Raw genomic sequence first — 26,218 nt, forward strand, 5'->3', positions numbered from 1 at the left:
GACATCGATAGATACTTTATTCATTTCCAAGAGAAATTCACATCATTTATCCAATGAAAAGCATGCATCTCCAAATTGGTTGAGTTTTTTTTACCAAATGAAAAACATGTTTCTCCAAGTTTTGTGAGTTTTTTTTTTACCCAATAAAAAGCATATATCTCCAAATTTTGTGATTTCGTTTGCCCAATGAAAAGCGTGCACCTCCAAAATGTGTGTGTTTTTTTTACCAAACGAAAGTCATATATCCCCAAATTTTTTATGTTTTGTTACCCAATGAAAAGCATATATCTCCAAATTTTGTGAGGTGTCGTTATCCAATGAAATGAATGCATATCCAAATTTTGTGATTTCTTTTGCCCAAAGAAAACCATGCATGTCCAAATTGTGTGCCTTTTTTCCTCACTGAAAAGCATGTACCTCCGAATTTTGTAATTTGTTTTGCCCAAAGAAAACCATGTATCTCCAAATTTTGTGAGGTTTTTCTACTCAATGAAAATCATCTATCTCCAAATTTTGGGATTTCTTTTGCCCAATGAAAAGCACATTATCTCCAAATTTTGTGATGGTTTGTTTTTTCCCCAAGAAGAGTGTGTCATTTTTTGCCAAAAATTGGGAGCTAAATCCTTAATGAAAAGTCGTGTTTCGAAGTTGTGGGTTTGTATCCAAGGAAGGACAGCTAGATATTTAAATGTATAATGATTCCATACTGTAACTGTCATGTTTAAGACAATATTGTTTCATGTTTTTAGTCCTATTCCGATGGAAGCGTTTGCAGGAGAGAAATTCCACACACTAAGACCTAAAAACACCAAAATACGTCCCATTGATCAGGAACAAAGCACCTCAAGCACATTCCATACAGTGTGAAGGCATGAGTCATCACACAAAACCCTCTCCCACATTCTCCCAAGTTTTCCCACTTTGTTTCCAAGGTGAGCCTCAGGGTCATTTCATACATCTTTTTACCTGACAGGACGAAGTGAATCATCCCTACAATCAAAAGCATGTAGCTTTTTGTCAGTTCTTTAAAACACATCAATATGATGCAGACATCCAAATGACATGGTGTTGAGAAGTTGACGTGATATATTGCCTTGTTTTGCCTCTTGCACTGTTCTCACTGAGAACTAATTAGCGCGGGATTTTTTGTGGGTTATTCAGTGTATGCTAACTTGACATGTGAAGCTGCTGATGTTTGACAGTAGCGAGTCCACACCTCTATGGTACATGTACTGTAACTATACAGTACCATAAGCAATTAGGGGATGCCTGGTGGGATACACCGTGCTTGTCGACCATGCCTTTTGGTTTTCGAAAAGCAACAGCATCGGGATCTTTTCTGCGTTTGGAGGGTTTGGATGTTGTTTCGTATTTGCCCCCTGTCGGCCAGACTAGACTAGAGAGCGCTAGAATGAGCCAGTCTCTATTCTGGAAGCTTCTATTGACTTTTCTCCTCGGTGGGAACATCCTGCAAAGATCCAGGAACAGAAGACGAGTGTGAGACCGCCGGAGTGCATTCTCCCAAGTCGCTGGTGGAACTGTGAGCATGTTTCTTCTTGAGGAGGGTGTCGATCCAGCTGGAGCTGTGTTTGGGGGCAAAGGTGGCCATGTTCTTTCCCGAAGTGATCAGCTCTCCAAATCCCTCCTGGTGCGAGAAGGCATAGCCGGACCTTCGGGAACCGTCTTTTGCACCCGGGCGGTCCTTCCAAATGTTGCCCACATTGCACCAGGTGGATGCCATGCTGCTACCTGCTGGTCTCCTCTTCTTTTGTAGTACGAGCTGAACATAGCGGACCTGACGATAGAATCAGAAGGAATTTTATGTGGCTTAAACAAGATATAAATAACTAATCAACTTTCCATAAATAGTGTTACATGTTTTCCTTTAATCCCACCCCAGTTTCTTTGGTTTCCCCCTTTAGTCCGCCCATCCTGTGACTGTTTTTTCCCATGCTACTGTGCTTACTCATATGGAAGTTAGCAGGTGTGTGAAGATATCAAAATGTGGCCACTTTACAGTAAGAGCGTAAGGCTTTAAAGCAGGGGTCTCAAACTCAATTTCACTGGGGGCCAGTGGAGGTAGAGTCTGGGTGAGGCTGGGCCGCATCAAGTATTGGGAGTAGGGCTGGGAATCTCAGGGTACCTCACGATACGATACCATTCACGATACATCCATGTGATAACACCACTGTTAGTTCAGTGTTGGTGTTTACTTGCCCCTGTAAGTATGGAAGTAACACTGAGCTTGCCCGAATGTTGCGGGCTGCAGTTACACTACTCTTTGATGTCCAGTCGCGGGCCGCAAGGTACGATTTGGTGGGCCGCAAATGGCCCGCGGGCTGCAAGTTTGAGACCCCTGCTTTAAAGGGTTAGTAACTTTATTAATTAGGGTATTAAGACTGCATATAACCTTAATAAATACTATCACATAAGAGCAGCTACAGTGAACTATTTCTCCAAATTTTGTGAGTTTTTCCCAAACTAAAATGTCTTTACAAATTCAGTAAAGTTTTCTTTTGCAGACAAACAGCACGTACAGTTGTGCCTCGTTTATTGTGATTGATTGGTTAAGTGACTTTCCTTATGTACGGTCTTAAATAGGGATGCTCCGATCAAGGTTTTATGCTGCCGATTCCGATACCAATCATCCAGGACTGAAATCATCCAGTAAGTATCACGTGGATTAATTACACATTTTTCAAGTCAATACAAAGGCCTGAAAATGAGTATAATAGGTGCTGTTTAAAATGTGCTGTCTGAGGCATATTGAAGAGAGAAGGGGCGGCCTCTGGAGCTGAATCTTGCAATTACGTTTGTTGCAAATGTTGATCCAAAATTGGTGGAGAACCTCAAAGTCAAGCTCACAGACGAGTTTCGGGGTAGGGGCGGTCCAAAATAGACATGTTTATGTGTGTCTCAATTACTTGAGTTTTTTTGCCATTTGTACGTAACCTTTGCAAAACACCGGGCTCTAACGTAGTTTGTGGGGTTTTTTGCCTTTTCCAAACGCATGCGTTATGATAAGGGTACCCTTATTTTTAAGTGGTAGTATCAAAATCCTTTATGTCCCTTGACATGTTATGCATGCCTTGAGAGAAACTAAAACAAATGCAAAAACGACAAAATTAATTTTCATCTTGCCGACTCTTGCTTCAATTGACTAGCCATCGAGTTCAAGACGCTTTGACAAAAGAGACCACACATAAGGAAGCTGCAATAAAAGACTGTCCTGTCATTAGCGGTGAGTGATTAAATCAATATTTGCAGCCGTAAGTCAGTCACAGTACGTATTCAGCCGTTATGACACAGTTAATCATTTGCCAATTGGAAAATGAACCCATGACAAGATAGATCAGTGAAGCTTACAAGGAGGCAGATGGACACATTTGTGTTTTGTGTGTTTTTCCTCACCGTGTCCGAGAGCTGAGGTTTGAGGACCAACGTGATGAAGCGTAATGCCAAAACTGGAACTATACAGATTGCTGTTGTCAGCGCAAGAGTCAACCACACGACCGGCTGTGATAGTGTGCTCTGAGCACTGCCTGCATTCAAAAACAACCATATAAAACATGGACTTCAGTACAAATGGAGTAGAATAGAGAGAGTTCCTCATGGCACTTTCCTTAGTACCCTTTTGGTGTGAGGATGATTTTGACTTATATCGCCTGATAACCACACAGCACAAAAGAGTGACAGCCACTATGTTTTCTATAGGCTAGTTTTCCTGTTGATGGGAGAAAATGCTTACTGCTGTGTTCTGCATTAGCGACCAGAGTTTTAGACTATTTTGGAGATCTTGACCACACATCTTCTTCAAGAGCTGAATTGCTTGTTGCCACCTTCGGCTTGGACTGAGTCTAGCGTGAGGTACTATAGCAAGCCCAGCAAACTTTCGCGAACCACTGAAGTTCAAAGTTGCCAAGTTGCCAAAGTTGCAAAGAGACACAACCACCCGGCCCAGAACGTCCTCGCAAAGAATCCGAGGACACAGATGAGTCCCCAGAACGAGCAAAGATGGACAGGAAGAAATTAAATAGTACCGGGAGCTAATAAGTACAAGAGAGGACGATGAGTGGAAGAGAGTGCTAAAATTGTAGCTGATAGATGCACTATGTATGACGATGGCAAAAATAGAGCTCCCGGAACAGAAAGGTGCCCATTACGTTGATAGCGATCAACCGGAAGGTAGTGTGGGTCGATTGCGTATGTCACCAACGTCAGTGGTCCACAACCCCTGGTCATTTGGTACCGGGCCGCACAGAAAAAAAATAATTTCCATTATTTCATTTTTTTTTAGTTTTATTTTGAAAAGTGGCCGGATTCTCTCTGTTACATCCGTCTCACTTGACGCATGTCCATTGTGCGTGTGCTAACTTTATCTCATGCCGCACAGATAGACTACTACTGTATTTTTACCATTTTTCTTTCACCTCATATTTGGTCTCAAATGCTGATACTATGTGGGAATGCATAAAGGTAAGTTTTGAAGACTTATTGAGTGCTAATGTGCACATTTGTCTCAAGTTAATTCATGCTAGCACGCTTCCTTTTACCACACACATCAAACAGCGATGTAATAATCTCTCTGGAAAACCTTGGCTGGAACTTGAACTGGTGGATGGTGGGTTGCTATTCATTTTGTGCTTTTAATTTGATGTTATTCATATCTTAGTTTTACAGAATACATCATAAATAAGATAAATTAGATCGCTATAATGTACAAACCTCGCCCCCGCCGGTCCGCGGGAGATTTGTGGGAACACAAGCCGGTCCGCAGGTCAAAAAAGGTTGGGGACCACTGACCTACGTCATAAATGTGGTACGACATCAGTCAGCTGATATTAAGATCCCCTCCTGATTGCACCGTAAGTAGTGATGTCTTCTCAAGCGACACTGAAATGCAACTTTTATCTTTATTAGTCCGATTACGGATGAACTAATGCTGCGGTAAGATACCTACATCTATAATAAAAGTCAGGTAGAAAAAACGCAATATTTCGATGGCTCTGATCCGCATCCTGAACTCCACGATAGAAATGTGTGTTTTCTACACTTTCATTTGTGAAAATGTTATTTCATGATGAACTGGAAAATGTGCCCATTGCTGAAACCTTTTTAATATGTTGCCCTGACTTCGGTTGGCCCTGCCACCCTTTCCGTAGTCAAAACTCAGCCAGAAAGCATTCACGCCCTTACAGACAGTCGGATATTTTTTTTAACTCTTTCAACAATGTGCACTTTCCCTACTCAAGAATATTGGAGATCTGTGGAGGGTCCCACGACAAGCACGCTGAAGAGCCAGGCTGCAGACCTTTGGTCTATTAATTTCTCTCCCTATTAGAAAACGGTGACAACTAAACACAGGAAGTGAACAAACTTTTCAATGACAAAATGTTAACACAGTGCCAACATGATGGTGAGAAAGAATTCTTAGTAATTGTTGAAATTTGGAGAAGAGGTAGGATTAAATAAGCTCTGGTTCTTCCTACTCCTTTTCAGACATGATACATTGTAACTTCATGTAACTTGTTAAAAGCGCGTCCAAGTAAAGCATGAAGGAACGAATAACACCGACCTACAAAATGGAAGTGGGTGATGGAGATGGCGAAGAGTCTCTGACTGTGCAGACCAAACATGATGAGAAAGTAGGAACCCAACGAGCCCCACACACAGACGTGGTTGATGACGGTCCAGTAGGATGTGTCAAGCGCAATCTAACCAAAGCACACACACTGTATGGTTAACCCACAATGATTAAATATAGCCTCACAGCTGCCGGGAAGATTCACAGTGTTCTGGCCTGGCTTACCTGTACGCTGACAACAACGACCAGGGCTGTTGCTGTGGTGACAGCAAAGGTCTGGTAGTCAGCGAGGGGCTCTCCGCTGCTCTGCGTGGCGTTGGACATGGCAGCGTAAGGGACAAAAAGCAGCACCATTGATGTATAGATGCCTTGGGCGATGCAGATGAGGAACTCTCTCTTGTTGAAGAGCAGGTTGAGTTGGCCAGGCTCATATAGCTTTGGATACTCTAGACTCTTTTGATCAGACACATCCTTAGATACAGGAGGACACAAAAAGATACAAAAATGAGAGGCATTCAAGGTGAGGACATGCACACACTTGTATTGATGAACACACCTGGTCAAATATGCCCATTGCCAGCACAGGGAGGGATGTGTAGACAATGTTGAAGAGTGTGATGAAAAACTGATCATACACCGTCTACACCAAACAGAGAGACAGGAACAGGATTTTTCTTTCTTCTGCCATTCAAGACTTAAGCAGCGTTTACACTTGCATGCATTTTGCCTCCACATTGTCCTGCAATTTGCTGTGGCAATACGTGTCATTTGTTTATTTATTTATGGCACGCCTGAAGAGCCTGAAGACTAGTTTGCGCACTGTTTGTGTTCTGTTTATGCATAAAATACGCACTTGGCGTATGACCGAAAATGGTGAGCATTGACACATGAAATGACCAGGCTTCTGAGCGATCATGTACACCGTGTCAACTACAGTTTACGTCTAGTGCATGACAATAGCACGCGTGACGCGCATCGTTCCCGAATGGGCATGCACTGTCTACACCACTTCCCGCATCTGTGAAACAGTCCCGGCAGTATATGGGTCACACAAAAGCGGGCATCATCCCGAGCTTCATTAATTGCTCTATTTGCAAGAGACCTACAAGATGTTGAACTCCAGAGAAGAAGCTTGTGCAATAAAGAAAGGTAAGTCTATATTTTCTCACAGCTGCAGATAGAGAAAGTGCAAAGAGCATGAAGGAGGCAATAAACAAGAGAAAAAAAACAAAACACAGACAGTGTGGGAGAGGGAATTGCTTACTAGAAGACATCGCGTTGGGCATTATGATTAGTTATTAACAGAAAATCACAAGCAAGATCCAAGACTCAAAGAAATTACTTGGGACATCCCCCTGAATTGCTCCAAGAGATGGTGGGAAGGTTAACCCATTCATGTGAATGAGACATGCAGAGGCACGTTTCTGACACACACCACCCGCATTGATTGCACATAGGTTGCAGTGCGTTTACGCATTTAACTAGTTCACAAAAATTGTGTGTGCCACAAATTTTGAACATTTCAAAATGTTCTTGCGGCACTGGCACGCAGTCCCGCACAGTTTACACATACTTCACACCTGTTAACGACCAATTTACTCATTGCCAAGCAAAATTGCATACCACTGCAGGGGCAAAGTGCACGCAAATGTAAGCAAAACTTTAGTAAGCACCGGAGCCTTTCCTTCCTGACCTGTGCAGAGAAGCCACAGAAGAAGGCGAACCAGAAGTGCACCATGGTGAACGCAAAGTTCTTGTAAAAGAAGTAATACAGGAAGCGGCACATGCGGAGGTAGGACCATCGACCGTGCACCAGCAAGAGACGCTGCAGGAAGCGGAACTGGGAGAAGGAGTAGTCACTGGCCAGCACGGCCTGGATACCCTCCTGACCCGAGATACCAACACCAATATGAGCAGCTGGAAGAAGCAGCGGAAACAGAGGAAACATCAGTGGATACCCTGCACATTCGTGATTCAACATTCACGGCACTGCAAATTCGTGGCTTTTTGGTCAAAAATGATTTTTATTCTTTTTCTCTGAAAATAGGCAGTTTTTTCCCACAGAAACCATCTCATTCACCAACCTTGACTATGGCACAACAGTCAATTACATGACTGGCTAATTCCTGGCACATAATCTTAACACTCTAAACTGTAGACCCCGCAACCACCCTGACCGTACAGTGACCTTAACCCCCATCTCCCCTAACTGTAACCTCTACCACCCTAACACATATTAAACTAAAAAAAAATGTCTATCCACACGAGTGAAGTTTTAAAAAATTTATGTCTACAAAAAGATACATTCACCAACTGTCATGCGCATTTTGTCCCAACCTGAAAACGCAACCGCAGGAGCGCATCATATTGGTATGCACTGCACGCACGGGGAACCGGGATAAAAGGTGTGTAGGTTGCTTACTTATCTATTTGTCAGCGCTAATGAGAGATTTTCTCAAAATCTGACCATACTAACTACTTTTTCTGCCTGGAATATTGGGGCATGTCCTGCCATGTTGTCAACTTCAGACGAGCATCTGTGTGTGTGTGCACTGATGACGCATATGAGTGTGCTTCATTCACCAATTATTTTGGTTAAAAGGACAAGAAGGTTTTAAGGTTTTTCGTACTTTCAATATGCAGAAATATAGAGTTTGCAACTGAGTTTGACAACCTGCCCTAACACTATTCGAACCCCATCCTACACCTAACACACTACTCTCAAACCCCTAACTATAACCCCTAACCTTAACACTAAATTAAGGTAACACTAAATCTAACCTGACCTATTTTAACCACCCTAACCCACACTTGACCTAATCCCAACCCATAACCAGTGACGTGCGGTGAATTTTGAAAACCAGTCAGTATCTGGTGTGACCACCATTTGCCTCAAATACTTCATACGCCAATCCAGCAACCCAAACATGCTCGCTATCATCAAAATGCCGTCAATAAAATGCACTTGTGTTTGTTGTCCATAACGTGCCTGCCCGTACCATAACCCCATTGCCACCACGGGCCACTCCATCCACAACACAGGTGCATTTTACTGTATTTCTGTAAGATACTGTGACGAGAGCCTGAGGCCCATTGTTGTGTCATTCATCCACAAGCACCACCTCATGTTGCAGCATGATAATACAGTACATGGCCCCATATTGCAAGGATCTGCACACAATTCCCAGAAGCTGAAAACATCCCACAACTTGCATGGCCAGCATACTCACCCGACATGTCACCCGTTGAGCAAGTTTGGGATGCTCTGGGATTTGGGATTTAGACAGATTTGTGAACAAAATTTGAGCGACATAGGCCTTTTGTGTACATTGAAAAAGGTTTAGATTTTTAACTTCAGGTCATAAGAAGTGGGAGCAAAAAACGTGTTGCATTCATATTTTTGTTGAGTGTATATGAAGTACATGTAGCCTTTTCCTCCAGGAAATGTTCTGATACTTTGTTGTAAAAGCCTGAACACCTCCTGGTGAGTTTGGGTATATAATCATCCATCTTGGCCGTTCCATGCATCCATTCATTTAGCAGAGCATAAAAACATACGGAATGCATTTGTTTTTCTGCTGGCTAGTTGAAAAAAAAAAAATTCCTCTGTGGAAGGACGTCAGTCACAAGCACCTTCCAGCTCATGCACGCACCCACTCCTTCGTGCCTCCCATATGACATTTCTATGTATTTTATTGTCTGATAATTATGTCACACTTACATTAAAGACATTACAAAGGCTGTAGCAAGTCAGCAGACGGTAGGCAGGGCATGCGCACTAGGCCATAGTGATGTGCGATACCACTGATTTTGTTTCTGATCAGATACTGAGTAAAATTCAGGCTGGTATTGGCGATATTTTGCAAATTCACCTAATGTGCCTTGTAAATTTTAAAAAGTAGTGTATTTCATATAATAGTATAAAGAATACAAGGCATACGTTAATCTCTTAATTAAATAAAATAATAATTTAATAATTAAAGTAATTGATATATTTATTGTACGTATACTGAGCTAGCAGGGTGATTTACAATAAGCTAATATACAGCACTAGAAAAACAAGACAAAATCATATAAAATATGAGAAAGTGGTATTTTGAAAAATTAAAAAAGAAAATAAGTAAAATAATAAAACCATTAAAATACATGACTAATTATCGAGAACTACTTTAAGAATGAAAACTTTATTTACAATTCACACATGGCTCTGTTTACGATTGGTCAACGCTTCAAAAGATAAACATTTCAAACATTACCTAAACTGACTGCAGTATCAAAAGAATTGATATTTTAATCGATTTGAGAGCATGAAGAGCTGGTATACTGTATATTTCATATATATTTCAGTACATCACTACTAAGCCAAGAAGCCATGCTCACCGTGGCATCACTTGAGGGTTCCTCCCTGTGTTTGATCAGAAAATCTGCAAATTCAGCGAGTTTTACAGTTCAATGGACAAATATTACTATTTATTTTATGTTATTAGTCATTTTTGTATTTTTCATCACGACAGGTGAGGCGCCTCCACTGGCCGGACGTCACTGTCCTATCCCTTATCCTCCTCAAACCACCCAAGCTGTACAGCAACCTCAAAGCCCAAATTGTACCCCTCGCTTTGTAACCCTAACCCTTTCACCCTTTTACCATAATGAAACAACAAGACAACAAAAGGCCTTATGTGGACCTTAGTAAGGCCATACATTAACTCCTACTCTAGGCGACACCTGTATGTACTGTATGTACTGCATGTACTAGTATGTGCACAGTGCTAAAAGCACAAGGTGATGCAACACTTGGCAAACACAGAGAACCACAGTACATTGGGTTACTGGGTTACCTTAACATAGCGTGAGTGTCAAGGCGGTTTAATCAGCCAGGTGCCAGTGTGATGAGGAAATAGTCTGTGCAGCAACATGCCACAACTTGCCACACAGCCCGTCTGGCATTTCATAACACTAGCTCCCTACTTCTCTTTTTCCACTCTACCCTGCTGCTATGACTCTTACTCCAACTTACTCTTGATCATGCTCACGTCATTGGCTCCGTCCCCTATGGCCAGGGTGATGGCTGTCTTGTGTTTTTTAATCAGCTCCACCACCTGAGCCTTTTGCAAAGGGGTGACTCTGCAGCAGATCACCGCTTTGCACGCGCATGCCGTCGCGACAAACTCCTCCTCCATGTCTCCTTCCAGCGCGTGGGCCTGGTGGAGAGAAGGAGTGAAAAGCTTGAGTGGTTTAACACTGATAAGATTCTATTTATATCTATCAGTCACTTCATTAGGTACACTTGCACCATGCCATCCAATGTGATATCTGCATTATTTATCATGATTTATGATCATATAATACCGTATATAGTACTGTATGCTCACATCATATTTATGGTATCGTATTATATTGTACCTTACTGTACTGTACATATAGTATTGTGCCGCGTCATGTTGCATGTATGCATAGTAGGGTATGGTATCGTACTGTATCGTACCATACCGTGGTCTACCATATGATTTGCTATTGTATTACATTGTATGTTAGGGTTTGATATCATAGCATACCGTCCCACATTGCATTGTGTTGTATCATGTCCTATGTATGGTATGGGATGATATCTTATAGTATGTATGCTATGGTATCATTTAGTGCCATGTTGGATCGTTCCGTATGGCATGCTATGGTACTGCATTGTATGTATGGGTATGGTATTATAGCATACCGTACCATACTGTATCATACTGTACCACATCGAGACATATTATATGGTATCATATCGGATTGTGTTGTGTGTATGGTATGGTATGATTAGGAATGGTATCATATCGTGTGGTATGGTATCACATATGGTATCATGTGTTACAGTACCATGTCATATTGTATGGTTATTTACTGTATTGTCATCGTGTCGCTTCATTATTTATTGTATTGTACATTCGTCCTTAGCGCCACATTGCGGTTTGAATTGTGTGGCTTCACTCTATCAGGATTTTTCAAAAATATATGAATTCATAAATAATGCTATTTTGTGGTAATAAAACATTACATTTAAAAAAAAATGCATTTTGTGTTCAGTTGTGTTGTCTTTGACTAATATTTAAATTTGTTTGATGATCTGAAATATTTAAGTGTGACAAATAAGAAATCAGGAAGTGGGCAAACACTTTTTCAAACCACTGTATATGTGTGTGTTACTTCATGTCTAGAGAGCTCTGATCATGTTAAAGCCCATATTTAGAGGGTTGTAAACAGGTTCTCTATGCTCTAACTACAAAAATATTCCCGAATCCTACTTTGTGGGCGGGTCTGAAACCAACTAACTGCGATAAACGAGGGATTACTGTATTTGATTCCATCAGCATGTGCAGATGTACCTAATGTTGTGGCCAGGGAGTTTATGTTCATACCAGGCTGTGGCCGTTGACTACGAGGGCAAACTCCCCAGAGATGTTGTCCATGAGGTCGGAGACTGCAGAACGCTGCAGCCCTTTCCTTCTTGTTGCACCCTTGAAGCAGGTGTCTCCACATCCCTCGTTTTTCTCACCATCCTTATTTTGCGACAACTCAGTCATCCTTTCCCTTGCACTCCTGGGTAGGTATAAACAAAATACTTGTCAAACATGAGAGGAAAATCATGTTTCATTGAAGTAACGTATCAAATCTGACCTGAGCTCCTGCTTCACTATCTGGACACTGTGCCCACTGATGATGAACATCTCAGTCATATCATCTGTCAGCATCTTGCACGAGTAGCCGATATTAATAGCCGTCTCTGTGGGAGCCAAGAAAGACTAAGCAGATTCTGGGACAGTTGTCACTCGGGTTGTGTCTCACCTTGCTTGTCTCCAGTAAGAACCCATGTTTTGATGTTAGCCAGGGAGAGGAGAGCAATGGTCTCTCGGACACCCTCCTGAAGTTTGTCTTCTACAGCTGTAGCACCAAGTAGCTATACACACACACACTTTTGTTATTGGTGCATTATCATGAGGAGGTCCAGTATAGAGCTACCGGCACCACCCAGTGGGCCGAGCATTACTTCACAGACTTACTTAAAGGGTTCGGATTTTTTGGCATGAAGTTGTATGACATCCCCATCAGCAGTGGAGTACATCAACAGTGACTTACCCCGCACTTTGTCCCGTGAGCAGAGTTCTGGTGATGAGGAACGTAGTTTCAGTTAGCTGTTAGGGCCGCTTAAGTAAAGAGTTTGTCTTCTCAAAACAATGCATTCAAGAGTAACACATTTGCATCATGAAAATGCCTCACAATCTGACCTCACAATCGCTCTTGTTACTTTCTCTCCCGTTGTTTCACTGCGCGTCCATTGTTGTGTGTGTGTCCACAGTGTTTACATGCAGCAGTCTTCAACCGCTGTGGACCACATACACAACTAGAGAAGCAGTCAGACAGCGCAGACCTCCGCCAAGTGCCATAGTTCCCCCCATATTGTGATTCACACCAAAATAATAATCCTACTTTTTTTTGGATCAGGCTATGGCTACAATCGATTGGCTGGCGATGAGTCCAGGGTGTACCCCGCCTGTCGCCCGAAGTCAGCTGGGTTAGGTTCCAGCATACGCCCGAGACCCCAATGAGGATAAATGGCATAGATGGGTGGATATGGCTACATTGCCTTATCACTTTCCTAGATACAATAGGCAAGAAGTACATTGGAATACAAGAGGTGAACAAATGCATTGCAACTGATGTGAAACGGATGAGGGGTAGGATTAAATGAGCTTTGCTTCTCCCTACTCCTTTTTGCACATGCGGAACTGTGAATTGTGTTATGCGATGTGCTCCAGTGTAATTTGTGTGCATGTTGAAGATGAATGAAACCGTTACTATTACCATTATTATTACCATTACAACTTCATGTCTAAAAATCGGAAGTATCCCTTTAAGAAGAAGTCACACTGACCACCATGTTTTGTTCGATCTCCTCATAGACAGCTGCTAGCTGGTCTTCTTTCTCAGCACAGCGATGGTTCTTGGACCACGTGTCCCATTCCTCTTCGGACAGGTCCCTATAGGCTACAGTAAGCGTCCGGAGCCCCTCTGTTGCGTACTCCTGGAGCCCAAAGATATACAAACACTAGATGGCAGCACAGCATCGTGAGTGACCCTTTAGTTGACTCACATGGAGGTGGTCTGAGGTGATATTGATCAGTTTCTGGTTACAAGGGTGGAGCTTCTCAAACAGCACAGTGTCAGCACCTTTGCAGTACAGACGGATTTTGCCCTCTGGGTTACGCACTGACAATAACAGAACAAGAGGACAAATAAAAACACAGGGATCCATCCTCATCTGTCTGACTAGTATCAACATTCCTCATCTGTCATGAGTAGTATCAACAAGGATATTTGGTCTTTCTCATTATTTGAGTTATTTGTAATACAACATAAATTTACCTACTACATACAATTCACACTATTTTTTTAAATATCATAAAGTATTTTAATGTATGGATCAGCAAACATTGACAGAGTCCTGTTAAAACTTGACAGTAACATGATCATTTCCTCATTCTGTGAATGATAACGGATTATCTGATCTGATCATGTGACCCATTTTACTTAAACGTCTCACCTAATTTCATTTAAGTCACTTTATCTCATCTCGCCAAACATTGTTACATCACCTTATCAAATCTCATTTCATCTCATCCCATTTTCAATTCACCGAATCTCCTCTCATCCCATTTTACGTCACCTTGCTACATCTCATTTAATCTCACTGCACCTTGTGACATCTCATGTAATCTCATTTCATTTCACTTGACCTTACATCACCTCATCTCAGTTTCATCTCATCACATGTTACTTGACCATATCACTTCACAGCTCATGTTTCGTCTCACTTCACCTCATCTCACCTCACCTTATCTTATCTAACTTCAGATCATCTGAAATGATCTCATCTCACCTGATCTTACTTTAGACCTCATTTCATCTGTTACTTGACTTGATCTCGTCCCATTTTATTTCATCATCTCAATTTATGTCACCTCATCTTAACGTCACCTCATCTGTCATGTCATCTCGTGATTTCACCTTATCACATATCATGTGATCTCATGTTACTTTATCTCATCTGACTTTGGCTCATGTCAAATTATCTCCTCTCAGCTGATTTCACTTCATTTCCTCTCACTTTATCTCATTTCATGTCATTTTACCATACAGTATCTTATCTCATCTCTCTTCACCATATCTTCACCTCATCTGATTTTATCTCATCTTTAATTTATTTTACCTCAACTAATCTAATCTCACGTCCCTGTCTTTCATCTGGCGTTACCATATTTTTTTGTAATTTGTAGAGCTGCCAAATGATTACAAATTTCTAATCAGATTAATCACCGTTTTAAAATGAATTAATCATGATTAATCACCACTAGCAACTATGTGTGAAATATACCCATTTTTACTGTATTTAATGAAGAGAAATGACAGGCCAGGATTATATACAGACCCTTTCCAAAAAATTTGAATGTCATGGAAAAGTTGTTTAATTTCCATAATTCCATTCAAAAAGTTAAACTTTCATAGATTATAGATTCAGGGCCCACAATTTAAACGATTTCAAGTATTTATTTTTTTATTTTTACATAATTTGGGCTTCCAGCTCATTAAACCCACGAAAACAGGAATTCAAAAAATTAGAATACTGTGAAGAAATCAGCACAAATTTTGCAGGGCATGAATGTTTTAAACTGAGTGTCACACACTAATCATCTACTAAACTCAAATCACCTGCACAGGCTTCCCCAGGTGTCATTAAATTGCTTCAGTTTGGTTCAATTGTCTCAGTTCGGTTCAATATGGGGAAGACTGCAGACATGACAACTGGCCAGAAGACCATCATTGATACCCTCCATAGGATGGGTAAGCCACAAAAGTTCATAGCTAAGGAGGCTGGTTGTTCACAGAGTGCTGTGTCCAAGCATATCAATGGAAAGTCTAGAGGAAGGGCAAAATGTGGCAGGAGAAGATGCACCAGCAAAAGAGATGACCATGGGCTTCAGCGGATTATCAAACAGGGAAGATTCAAGAATCTGGCAGAGATCCAGAAAGAGTGGAATGAGGCGGGAGTCACAGCTTCAAAAACCACCACATTCAGACGCATCCGGGAGATGGGCTACAACTGTCGGGTTCCTCGGGTCAAGCCACTTCTGAACCTGAGCCAACGTAGGAAGCGTCTCCACTGGACCAACGAGAAGAAGGACTGGACTGTTGGCCAGTGGTCCAAGGTCCTCTTTTCCGATGAAAGTAAAGTGTGCCTTTCATTTGGGAATCAAGGTCCAAGGGTTTGGAGGAAGACGGGTCAGGAACAGAACCCAAGCTGCCTGCGGTCCAGTGTCAAATATCCACAGTCCGTCATGATTTGCAATGTCCGGTGCAGGTGTTGGTAAACTCTGCTTTCATAAATCCAAGGTCATCGCAACAGTCTACCAGAATGTTTTAGAGGACTTCATGATTCCTTCTGCTGAGGATCTGTATGGAGATGCAGATTTCATCTTCCAGCAGGACCTGGCCCCTGCCCATACCGCCAGAAGCAGCAAAACCTGGTTTGATGCCCATGCCATCACAGTGCTTGACTGGCCAGCCAACCCCATTGAGAATCTATGGGGTATTCTCAAGAGTAAAATGAGGGGCACCAGACCCAACAACAAAGAAGAGCTGACAGAAAGCATCAAGGAAATCTGGGCTTCCATAACTCCCAGGCAATGCCACAGGCTGATTGCTTCAATGCCACGTCGCATCAAGGCAGTGATTAAGGCAAAAGGATTCCCAACCAAGTATTGAAGATTGACATATCGTTTTGAAAGTACCATATTTTGATTGATTTGATGTGATCCTAATTTCTTTCTTTTTTTCCTGCAAAAACTGAGAAGTAAATGGTGATTTCTTCAGTATTCAAATTTTTTGAATTCCTGTTTTCGTGGGTTTTATGAGCTGGAAGCCCAAATTACGTAAAAATAAACAAACACTTGAAATCGTTTAAATTGTGGGCCCTGAATCTATAATCTATGAAAGTTTAAGTTTTTGAATGGAATTATGGAAATTAAACAACTTTTCCATGATATTCTAATTTTTTGGAAAGGGTCTGTATATTTGTATGTATTAACAGCTCCAAATGAACTGAATATGTCAATCCAGTTAAATGATACCACACAAGTCTAAAAATGTATTTGCCTAACACTAGTCTCTTTAGTAGTAGAACATTTGAATCACACTTTAAACCGTGTTATTATGAGCAATGAGGGGTTGTGTTCAAAGACATCATGTAATTTAAGGTAAGTTACATTTTTTTCTGTGTAATTTCCAGCATACTTAAATGTAGCAAATTGTACATCTGAATGAACCCCTTAGGCGCCAGAGTTTTTTCAAGAAAATATTCAATTTTGGAACACCACTGCTAGAAGTGTATTTCCTGCCGCACATACCGACCAGATCCAGAACACAGTGAAGCTCCAAAATGTGCTGCCTTGTGGACTGTCATAGCGAGCAGACCCACTACCGCTCGCAGTATGAGCTTCCGTGTAGCGGCACTTCAAACTCATTAATCTCCTTAAGAGTTACGAAGTAAGTGACAAGAATATCCAATTCATTTTTTTCTTGATCTTCCTGTTTATTTATACACATACACGTGTGTCCCTGAATGCATCTCGCGTTCTTGTAATGAGAATTAGAAATATTGAACGATCTCGAGACGTGTGTGAGTTGGAGATACATACTGTATGTGGTGTTGGAATTGTACTGCTGTGTGTGTGTTCAGGTCAGAATGAAGTTCTAGAACAGTGTCAGGCTCTGTGTGACTGTGTGAGGACGCTCCACTGTGCTTATGACGACGGACCTGTCTGCCATCATAACAGAGAGGCACATGCGTTAGTTACAGTAAAAAAAAAATTATGTAATTAATGAAATAAATTAGTTACCGCAGTTATTTTTGACAGCTTTAGTAATTTCACCGCACATTTTCATTCTCATTTTACTTCACTTTCTCATCTCATCTCATCTTATATAACTTCTCCTTTCAGGTGACCTCATCTCAGCCTATTTTTACTCTTGCCATTTGACTTCACCTCATCTAAATTTATCTCACCTCATTTGACTTAACCTCATCTCATTTTATCTCATGTCACTGTACAGCATCTCGCTTTGCCTCTTCTCACCTGATTTCACTTAACCCCAGCTCACCTTATCTCATTTCCTGTCATTTTACCACACCTTTGTCTCATCTCACTTCGCCCATACCTCACCTCATCTTGCCTTGTCACATTTGTTTACATTCTGGTTTTACCTCATCTTCCATTATCTCATATAATCTAATGTAATTTCCCTCTCTCAGCTCACAAAGTTTTATCTCATTTTACTTCATCAATTTGATCTCGTTTCATGATACTTGACCAGAAGTCCTATTATCTCATTTTACTTCACCTTCTCATGTCATCTCATTTGACTTCCTCTTATCTCATTTCAGATGGACTCATCTCATTGTACTTTGCCATATATCCTCTCATCTCATTTTATTTGACCTTATCTCATGTCATGGTACTTCACCTTAGATCTTCATATCTCATTGTACCTAAACCTTATCTAATCTTACAGTACAGACATAACTCATATCAGAATGTCATTGAATATGGTTTTAGGACTGGAACATATGTATCATCGTAATGCAATCAAACACAGTATGATGTTTCTACATGAGGATTTGAAAAAGTTGTATAGTTTGAAAATACATGCTTTTCATGTACTGTCTATACTGTATGCATGTGTAAATACTAGGGTTGTCTTAGGATAGTCGACTATTTGATTCGGAGGAGTCTGATTCGACTATAAATCGCGCAGTCGAATCACATGAAAATGTCATGTGATCAAGATTTTACAATTCTGACTACATTGGGGGTAAAATAAAATAAAATGAATAGCCTATTTGATACAAAAACAGCCTAATTTGTGTTAATAAAGAACTGAAACTGACGTGTGTGTTTAACAGAAGACCGATACCTACGCAAGATGGCGGCGCATACACACACCAAAGCCCAGCGTCTCTTACAGATTTGCAGATTTGCAGTACCGGAGTCTACACACACCACCCAGCCAGGCGGAAGTGCTCGCAAGCAGCGTCGAGAACGTAAAGAAAGTGAGAAAGGTGCGGAGCGGTGTTAGCTCAAGCTAACACAGACTCTGCTTGCCGACCATTTCCTCTCTAATGTGCGGCCTTATGTGACTAAAGTGGACGAGTTATGACTCCATATCACCGACAGTAAGAGAGTTTTGGACTGCAACGTCATAATTTTCACGGAGACATGACTAAACAGCATAGTGATGGACAATGCAGGTTAAGCTAACCGACCGCCACACACTTACCAGAGGCGGAAGACTATGCATCTATGTGGACTGATTTCCGCATCACTAAATAAATACATGTACTGTTGTCACACACCTACCATGTTCATTTGTTCATCTGAGTGTTTTAGCCTTTTTTTTTAAAGGCCCGGTCACACCGCCCGAACTTTGCTGTAGCGTTCCTGGAGCGGTGAAAAAAATTAATCACCGCTCGTAACCGCGCACCACCGTTTAATAGAAGTTGGCCTCCGTTAAGGCAACGCCGTATACGCTCGGCCACCGCTGATGGACCCTCCTACCGCTCCGAAAGTTTTGAGCTGCACAAAATATTGCGAGCGGTGAGGAGCGGGCAATTTTCCACCACGGCAAAGTTCATCACCGCTCCAACAACGCCCAGTCAAAGTTTGGCGCCGCTAGACGCAAGTTCGTGGACGCTTGGGTCGGCTACGCCAACGCAGAAATCTTGAACGCTGGACCACTGCTGCTTCGCCAGCGTTGCCCGGGCGGTGATTAAATGTTGCACAAACTTTGTGGAGCGGCTGTAAGAGTTTTACGAGCGGACACGGGATTGCAGGAACGGTGTCAGGCGTTGAAGCAGCAATGAAGCAGCGATCCATTGTGGTGATGAACTCTGGTTTGGCGTTGGTATGGAGGTGTCGGAGGGGGACCAGAATTTGGCTATAAATACAGGAAGAAATGGACCAGGAGCCCATTTGGAATAACTGTTGAGTGCAGACCTCAGTTATATCGAATTTGCTCAAAGTTACAGTAAAACTGTACTACCATGGATGCTGAGAGACTTGCTATGATTGGTGCACTAGTCCAGCAGCAGAATCAGAACTTCCTCAGTTTGCAACAAGCTGTTGACAGAAGGAGGAAGAGAGAGAAGAAGGAGAGACAAAGCTGATGGTGGAGCTGAGGAATGAGGATCCACGAGCCTTCCAGCACTTCATGAGGATGCCACCATCCCGCATGCGCAGAACGCCACTCTATCAACGCTCGCGTCACCGCTAAACCAACGTTCGCTACCGTTAAACCAACGCTAAAGCAACGCCGGCTTCAGCAGTGCACCGCTAGGACAACGCCCATGTTTTTTTCACTGCTCCAGGAACGCTACAGCAAAGTTCGGGCAGTGTGACCAGGCCTTAAGGTGGAAAAAGTCTGAGATCTGTTAACTTGTAGGTGTAGGAATCGCCGTTAGCGGTGCTCTTAAAAAAAGCAACAACCAATATTCGACGATTAATAAATTATGGACAAAATCTATCAATATATATCTATCAGGGCAGCGCACCTATGACAGACATCCTCTTGCGTACGTTGTTAAAGTCCAGTATGGCCAGCAGCGTGTAGGTGACGGGTCGTCCCATCTCAGTGGTGGTGATGGTCCCAGGCGTTCGAGAGCGAAAAACGAAGCCAAAATTTCGCGCAGCTGTCACCAGAGCACTCTCATCTGGAGACTGAGCTTTGTACACCAACTTTCCTGGAGACACGGAGAATGGAATGTCATGGACGGCAACTCCATGGACAGACTTGAGCGGCCTTCTCTTCCTCACCTTCGCTCTTCTCTTCACTCATAACTGTGTGGCACAGGGAGAGCAGACGGAAAAACTCATGAGTGTAGGAATCTCCCACTTTGACCGACTCCAGCAGCGTGTCGTCATAGAAACAGAAGTCTGGGTCTGCCAGGGGATTGAAGGGAGTGAAGTCCAGCCTCTAGGAAAGAAACAATAACATGTCAGTAGTAGTTTCAGTAACATTCATTTATATGGTGGCTACTGACCTTTGGCTTGGGTTCCAGTGGGCCGGGCACCTCACCTAAAAGTGAAACAAATGCGCTGGACTGTATTATACATTTCACTGGATTATATCACAGTAAGGACTCATGCCACGAGCGAAGCCGTCCAAGGGCGAGTCGGCTCCCTTGCCCTGGTTCTACTCACTGAGGGACAATGGCATCAAAGAGGCTCGCTGGCTGTTAGTCATCAGTTTAGGGAGAGAATCGCAATCTCAATTCTAAGCAAGAAAATTTGCTACTCAGATTTTTTGCAGCATTGCGCAGCCTTATTCAACTATGATGGACATTTACTGGTTTGTGGTGAAATGTGTGGACTTACCGTAACTGTTTCCATTGATGGAGCACTTGTTGAAGTTCATGATGTTCTGAGTGAGCGTTCCGGTCTTGTCACTAAAGATGTATTCAACCTGAATGAAATAAATAGTAAGTAATATAAGTATAAAATCAACTATTTTTTATCCTTATTTTCAGTATTGTCAGAAAGCTATATTTATTTAGTTTTGCTTTTTATGATATTATTAGAAATAATTAAAAATATTATTCATTGATCATCTATTATTATTAGTTCTGGGATTGTTTAGTTTTTGTCCTAAATGTTTTTATATTTTTCCGGTATTATCCCCTTAGTACCCTTTTTTACCCCTTATTTGTTTTGCAAAGAAACAAAATTTATGTATAATAATAATAATAATAATAATAATTATTATTATTATTATTATTATTATTATTATTATTATAAGTATAATAAGTGTAGTAGTATTGGGGTTAGCAGTAGTATAGCAATACCAGTACTAATATTCCAGTACAATGAGAAAAATGTGTATATTTTTGGAGCTGTTAAGTCTGCAAGTTTCTAGTATTTTTTAAGCTATATTAGAGGGGCCAAATACTAGAAACTTTGATGCAGTACACTACTGCAAACTACAACTAAATAAGAAACAGTGCTAAATAAATACCTCTCTGACAGAGTGAATCATTATCTTTGTAGGCGTAATCGGACTTCATTAGATTGTGCTGGCGTACCGAATGTTGTGGCCATTGTGTGTAAGTTTAACACAAAGATTACAAGGAATAATCTTACAAGTGTGCGTATGCGCGCATGTGTGTGTGTGTGCATGAACCTGTGTGTAAGGAAGCCCACCTGGCCGAGCTCCTCACTCAAAGTAGTGGTCCGGGCCTTTGCTGCTGTGTTGCATCGGGAGCAGAACATTTGCTGGTCCCGGTTGATGAAGAAGCTGTGAGCCAGTCTGATCACCTCCACGCTGTTATGACACAAAACATATCAATAAGACAGTAGTTCGGCTCTGGTCCGGACCAAAAATTTTAAAAAGATACTTGGTGCACACTTTGGAACGGTTTGCATAGCGTTCACACCGGTATTTTTGTCGTGGTACCAAAAGGTGTGTAGTAAAGAAGTGCAGATAAAGTCAGGTTGAATATGTAGGGTTTAAAAAAAATATTCTGCTATGTTTACTTCGTTATATTTCATGAAAAGCTTCTAAAATATACTTTTAAAGAGCACCATTGTTGTCAAACACGGAGAGAGAGAGCAGAGCAGAGAGACAGCAATGCATTTCCTCTTATATTTGTCATTTTAATGCTTTGTGTTTGAGCTCAAGTGAACCGAACTGCACCAGAGTTCACTTGCCAGCTGACAAATGAAGGGTTTGTTGCGTAACCAGACCAGGGGTGTCCAAAGTGTGGCCCCTCGGCTGTTTCTTTATTGGCCAGTGGCGCGTTCTAAAAATATAATTTCACAAGAAAACAAACAAAAAACCCCAGCAAAAATGGTCAAGTCTGCAGTAATTTTACAAAATTGTTCAAAATATTAAGATAATATAATAATCTAAAAAGAAAAAGTCATAATTTTACAAGCATGAAGTTGAAATATTCAAGAAAAAAGGAATTTTAAAAAATCCTAATATTATGAGAAACAAACAAAACAAATAAAGTTGTAATTTTTGTAAAATGAAGTTGCGGAAAAAGTTCTGTTACTAGAATAATGTCAAAATATTATGGGAATAAAGTCATAAATGTGAGAAGAAAATTTACAAGAAGGTTGAAATAGTTGAAGATTAAAAAAAAAACACACAACAGAATGGAGCTGGAGCTGGAGCCTTGCGAAGTGTCCTCCTGCTTCAAACACGCCAACATCATCCCAGTCCCCAAGAAAGCCTCCATCTCAGGATTAAATGACTACAGACCTGTGGCCCTGACATCAGTGGTTATGAAATCTCTTGATCGACTGGTGTTGAGCCACCTGAAGCACATCACAGGCCCCCTGCTGAACCCCCTGCAGTGTGCCTACAGGGCAAACATATCAGTGGATGATGCAGTCAACATGGGACTGCACTACATCCTGCATCACCTATGCAAGGATCCTGTTTGTGGACTTCAGCTCGGCGTTCAACACCATCATCCCTGAGATCCTCCACCAGAAGCTCTCCCAGCTCACTGTGCCAGCCTCCACCTGACAGTGGATCACCAGCTTCCTGACTGACAGGAGTCAGCAGATGAGGCTGGAGAGCATCACATCCGGCACCATCATCCCTAGGGCCGCCCCAAAGGTGTGTTCTCTCTACACTGCTCCTCTCCCACTACACTAATGACTGCACCTCAGGGGACCCTTCTGTGAAACTCTTAAAGTTTGCAGACGACACAATAGTCATCGGTCTCATCCGGGACGGCGAGGAGTCGGCATAGAGACGGGAGGTGGACCAACTGGTCCTCTGGTGTGCTCAGAACCATCTGGAGCTGGACCCACTCAAGAGTGTAGAGATGACAGTAGACTTCAGGAGAAACCCCCCCGCACTCCCCTCCTCAGAATCCTCAACAGCACAGCGTCTAATGTGGACACCTTCATGTTTCTGGGAACCACAGTCTCTCGGGATGCCAAAACAACCAGGCACAGAGACACTTTCTGCCCCCAGGCCGTCACTCTGATAAACACTTAAACACTTTCGTGTTGAACCCCCCCCAAAAAATCACCTGAATCCTGTTTTTTTAATGTAAATACAGTTTGTTTTTTTTACAAATGCAGATAATTTCCCAGGTTATTAATCACACACCCACTTACTTGAATTGCACTGTCTTTGCACTGTCTCAAGCATGCTTTTTAATTACTTTTTAATTATTTATCTATTTCTTAAGTGTCTGTGTATATGTACAGTGACAGCCAATTTAACCACAGTCCCTTGTTTGTGTAAGCATACTTGGCCAATAAAGCTGATTCTGATTCTGAAATGACAAAACAGCTGTTATTTTGCAAGAATAAAGTAAAAATAATAAGAGAAAAAAGTCGTAAGAATATTATGAGGGAAAATAATGTCATTTTAGTAGCACAGAGTTGAAATATTAATAGAAATGATATTTTTTTTTAAGTCGTAATATTATGGGAAACAACCAAAACAAATTAAAGTTGCAATTTTTCGAAAATTTGGCTGCGGAAAAAGTTCTAATGTTATGGGAATAAAGTCAAAATATTACAATTATTTAAGAAGAAAGTTTAAATATTTGGAAGATTAAATTTTAAAAAACTGCAAAAATGGGAAAAAAAAGCAAAGTTGATGATAATAATCGTCGTAATAATATGGTTTGAGATGCAATTTTTTCTTGAAATATGTATAACTTCTTAGCATATCTACATGTGTTGCTTGGAGTGTGACTTGATGAGTTAGTCAACATAGACGAGTTGTCAACATAAGTGGTATTATTCATATCAACATTTCAACTTTTGTTTTTTTTTATCTTTTTTTCCACTTTTGTTGTTTTTTTTCCTTAGGTTCCAGCAAAAAAGATGCAGGCTTCTAATCACATTTTCTACACCCCTGTCATCTGCTTGTTTGGTGCACACCGGGTTTGGATGAACACATTCACGCTTGAGCAAACAAACTATACCAGTAGAGCAAATGTATCAGAGTTCATTTTAACCGAACCAAACACGACAAAGGTGAAAGCTCTTAATGTTCATTTGTTTGCATTTGTCTTGCATATGGACCACCTCCTCACCTGACATAGAGAGAGATGGGCACCACGGTGTTGAGAATGATCACATACGACCAGAAGGCGAAGAAAGCCGAGAAGATGAAGCTGTTCACTGGAGGTTCCCACGGTAGGTAATTCTGAAAGCGAGAACCTACCACTTGCTCCCACACTGCGTTCCCTATAGCTAAAAACATGCACATACACACAAGGAAGCCAAAGATCTGACAGACAAAAAAGAAAAGTTTAAGATATTGACGTTGTCGCCACGGAGATCATGTCCTGAAATAGATGTGCGCTGTGATTGTGAGACATGTAGCGTGTCCTACCCAGAGGACCACCGTGTTCATCAGAAGGTCGATGCTGGCACGTTTAAACTTGGTAGGACCGCTGTTCTGCATCAGCTTAGTGTCTGGGCCTGGGAAGCAAACAATTAGATTACCGTAAATTCCGGTGTATAAGCCACTACTTTTTTCTTAAGCTTTGAACCCTGCGGCTTGTAAAGCAATGCGGCTAATTTGTGGCTAAATTCTAATCTCGTCACGTCTCCTTTACTTCAGAACTACTACTAATTGTTTAAAAAGTGTACAGTATAACAATATAACAGTCTGACTCACAGTGTCATTTTAGAACTTAACACTCAAACTGTATACCTGAGAAATATTCAAACAAATACAATTTGAAATGAAAAAAAAACTATTTTAAAGTTTTCACACAAAGCAATGCATTCACTGGGGCACTCTGGCTCCCTCTGGTGGACAGAGACAGCATTGCAGTGCCATCCGCCATTTTCTATGCTGCTTGTACTCCAATGAAATGCTTTGCTGAAATGAAATGCGTTATGGGAACTTGCTTGTTTGTTGCTTGTTTAATTTACATCGTATTGGTACATGTTTATATATTTATTAGGTATACCTTTTGATTGTTACGTTGCTGTGTGATGAGTTTAGTGTTCTATTTAAGATGACATCGTGAGTCAGACTGTGATAATGTAATGTAATGTAATGACGTCGTGCAATTTCCAGTGGGTTGTTGTGAGTTTTTTCATAGCTCATGATTGGCTCCTGTCAAATAAAGGGCTGCCTGGTCCTCACGGACTCGGCCGTGCTACAATATGCTACAATATGATGTGAACACATGCGGCTTATACACCGATGCAGCTTATACATGTACAACTCTGTTTTTTTCTAAATTTAGTAGGTGAGGCTTATACACAGGAATTTACGATACTTTTTGTATCGTTTGGCGTTTGGCTCATAAAAACTTTATTCTTAGCTCTGCTGCAAATAAAGCATGCAATGGTTGGAAGGTTGTACATTTATTTATTTTTATTTCATTTATTTATGGTATTTATTAGGGGCAATGCATATTAAGAAACATCTGCAACCAATACAGATGCAAATATGCCAGGTTATAGCACAACTGCTAATTTCCATCAGTGTTCCCCTGGCAGGTTACAAAGAAATAAGAATAATCAATATGAAAACAATACACAATAAACAATACAA

At 41.4% G+C, this 26,218-nt stretch overlaps 1 protein-coding gene across 6 annotated transcripts in view; it reads right to left on the reverse strand.

The window, feature by feature from the left end:
- Window positions 1-120: 120 nt before the first annotated feature.
- Window positions 121-26,218, reverse strand: part of atp8b2 (ATPase phospholipid transporting 8B2) — a 46,164-nt gene continuing 20,066 nt past the window's right edge. For 3 of the 6 annotated variants that reach the window (XM_054782677.1, XM_054782678.1, XM_054782682.1), the window contains 20 exons: window positions 25,040-25,128; window positions 24,738-24,934; window positions 21,871-21,991; window positions 21,049-21,136; window positions 20,715-20,749; window positions 20,488-20,647; window positions 20,226-20,414; window positions 13,716-13,831; window positions 13,497-13,646; window positions 12,701-12,727; window positions 12,410-12,521; window positions 12,242-12,347; window positions 11,983-12,163; window positions 10,602-10,785; window positions 7,278-7,501; window positions 6,141-6,224; window positions 5,810-6,055; window positions 5,576-5,714; window positions 3,412-3,542; window positions 121-1,795 (listed from right to left, as the gene is read on the reverse strand). In XM_054782677.1, coding sequence (XP_054638652.1) covers window positions 1,439-1,795; window positions 3,412-3,542; window positions 5,576-5,714; window positions 5,810-6,055; window positions 6,141-6,224; window positions 7,278-7,501; window positions 10,602-10,785; window positions 11,983-12,163; window positions 12,242-12,347; window positions 12,410-12,521; window positions 12,701-12,727; window positions 13,497-13,646; window positions 13,716-13,831; window positions 20,226-20,414; window positions 20,488-20,647; window positions 20,715-20,749; window positions 21,049-21,136; window positions 21,871-21,991; window positions 24,738-24,934; window positions 25,040-25,128 — 2,936 coding nt within the window. In that variant the 3' untranslated portion in view covers window positions 121-1,438. The remainder of the gene's footprint in view (window positions 1,796-3,411; window positions 3,543-5,575; window positions 5,715-5,809; window positions 6,056-6,140; window positions 6,225-7,277; window positions 7,502-10,601; window positions 10,786-11,982; window positions 12,164-12,241; window positions 12,348-12,409; window positions 12,522-12,700; window positions 12,728-13,496; window positions 13,647-13,715; window positions 13,832-20,225; window positions 20,415-20,487; window positions 20,648-20,714; window positions 20,750-21,048; window positions 21,137-21,870; window positions 21,992-24,737; window positions 24,935-25,039; window positions 25,129-26,218) is intronic. The other 3 variants (XR_008572082.1, XM_054782681.1, XM_054782679.1) reach the window with 3 other exon arrangements.

This window comes from Dunckerocampus dactyliophorus, chromosome 7 (assembly GCF_027744805.1).
Source record: "Dunckerocampus dactyliophorus isolate RoL2022-P2 chromosome 7, RoL_Ddac_1.1, whole genome shotgun sequence".
Taxonomy (NCBI): Eukaryota; Metazoa; Chordata; class Actinopteri; order Syngnathiformes; family Syngnathidae; genus Dunckerocampus; species Dunckerocampus dactyliophorus.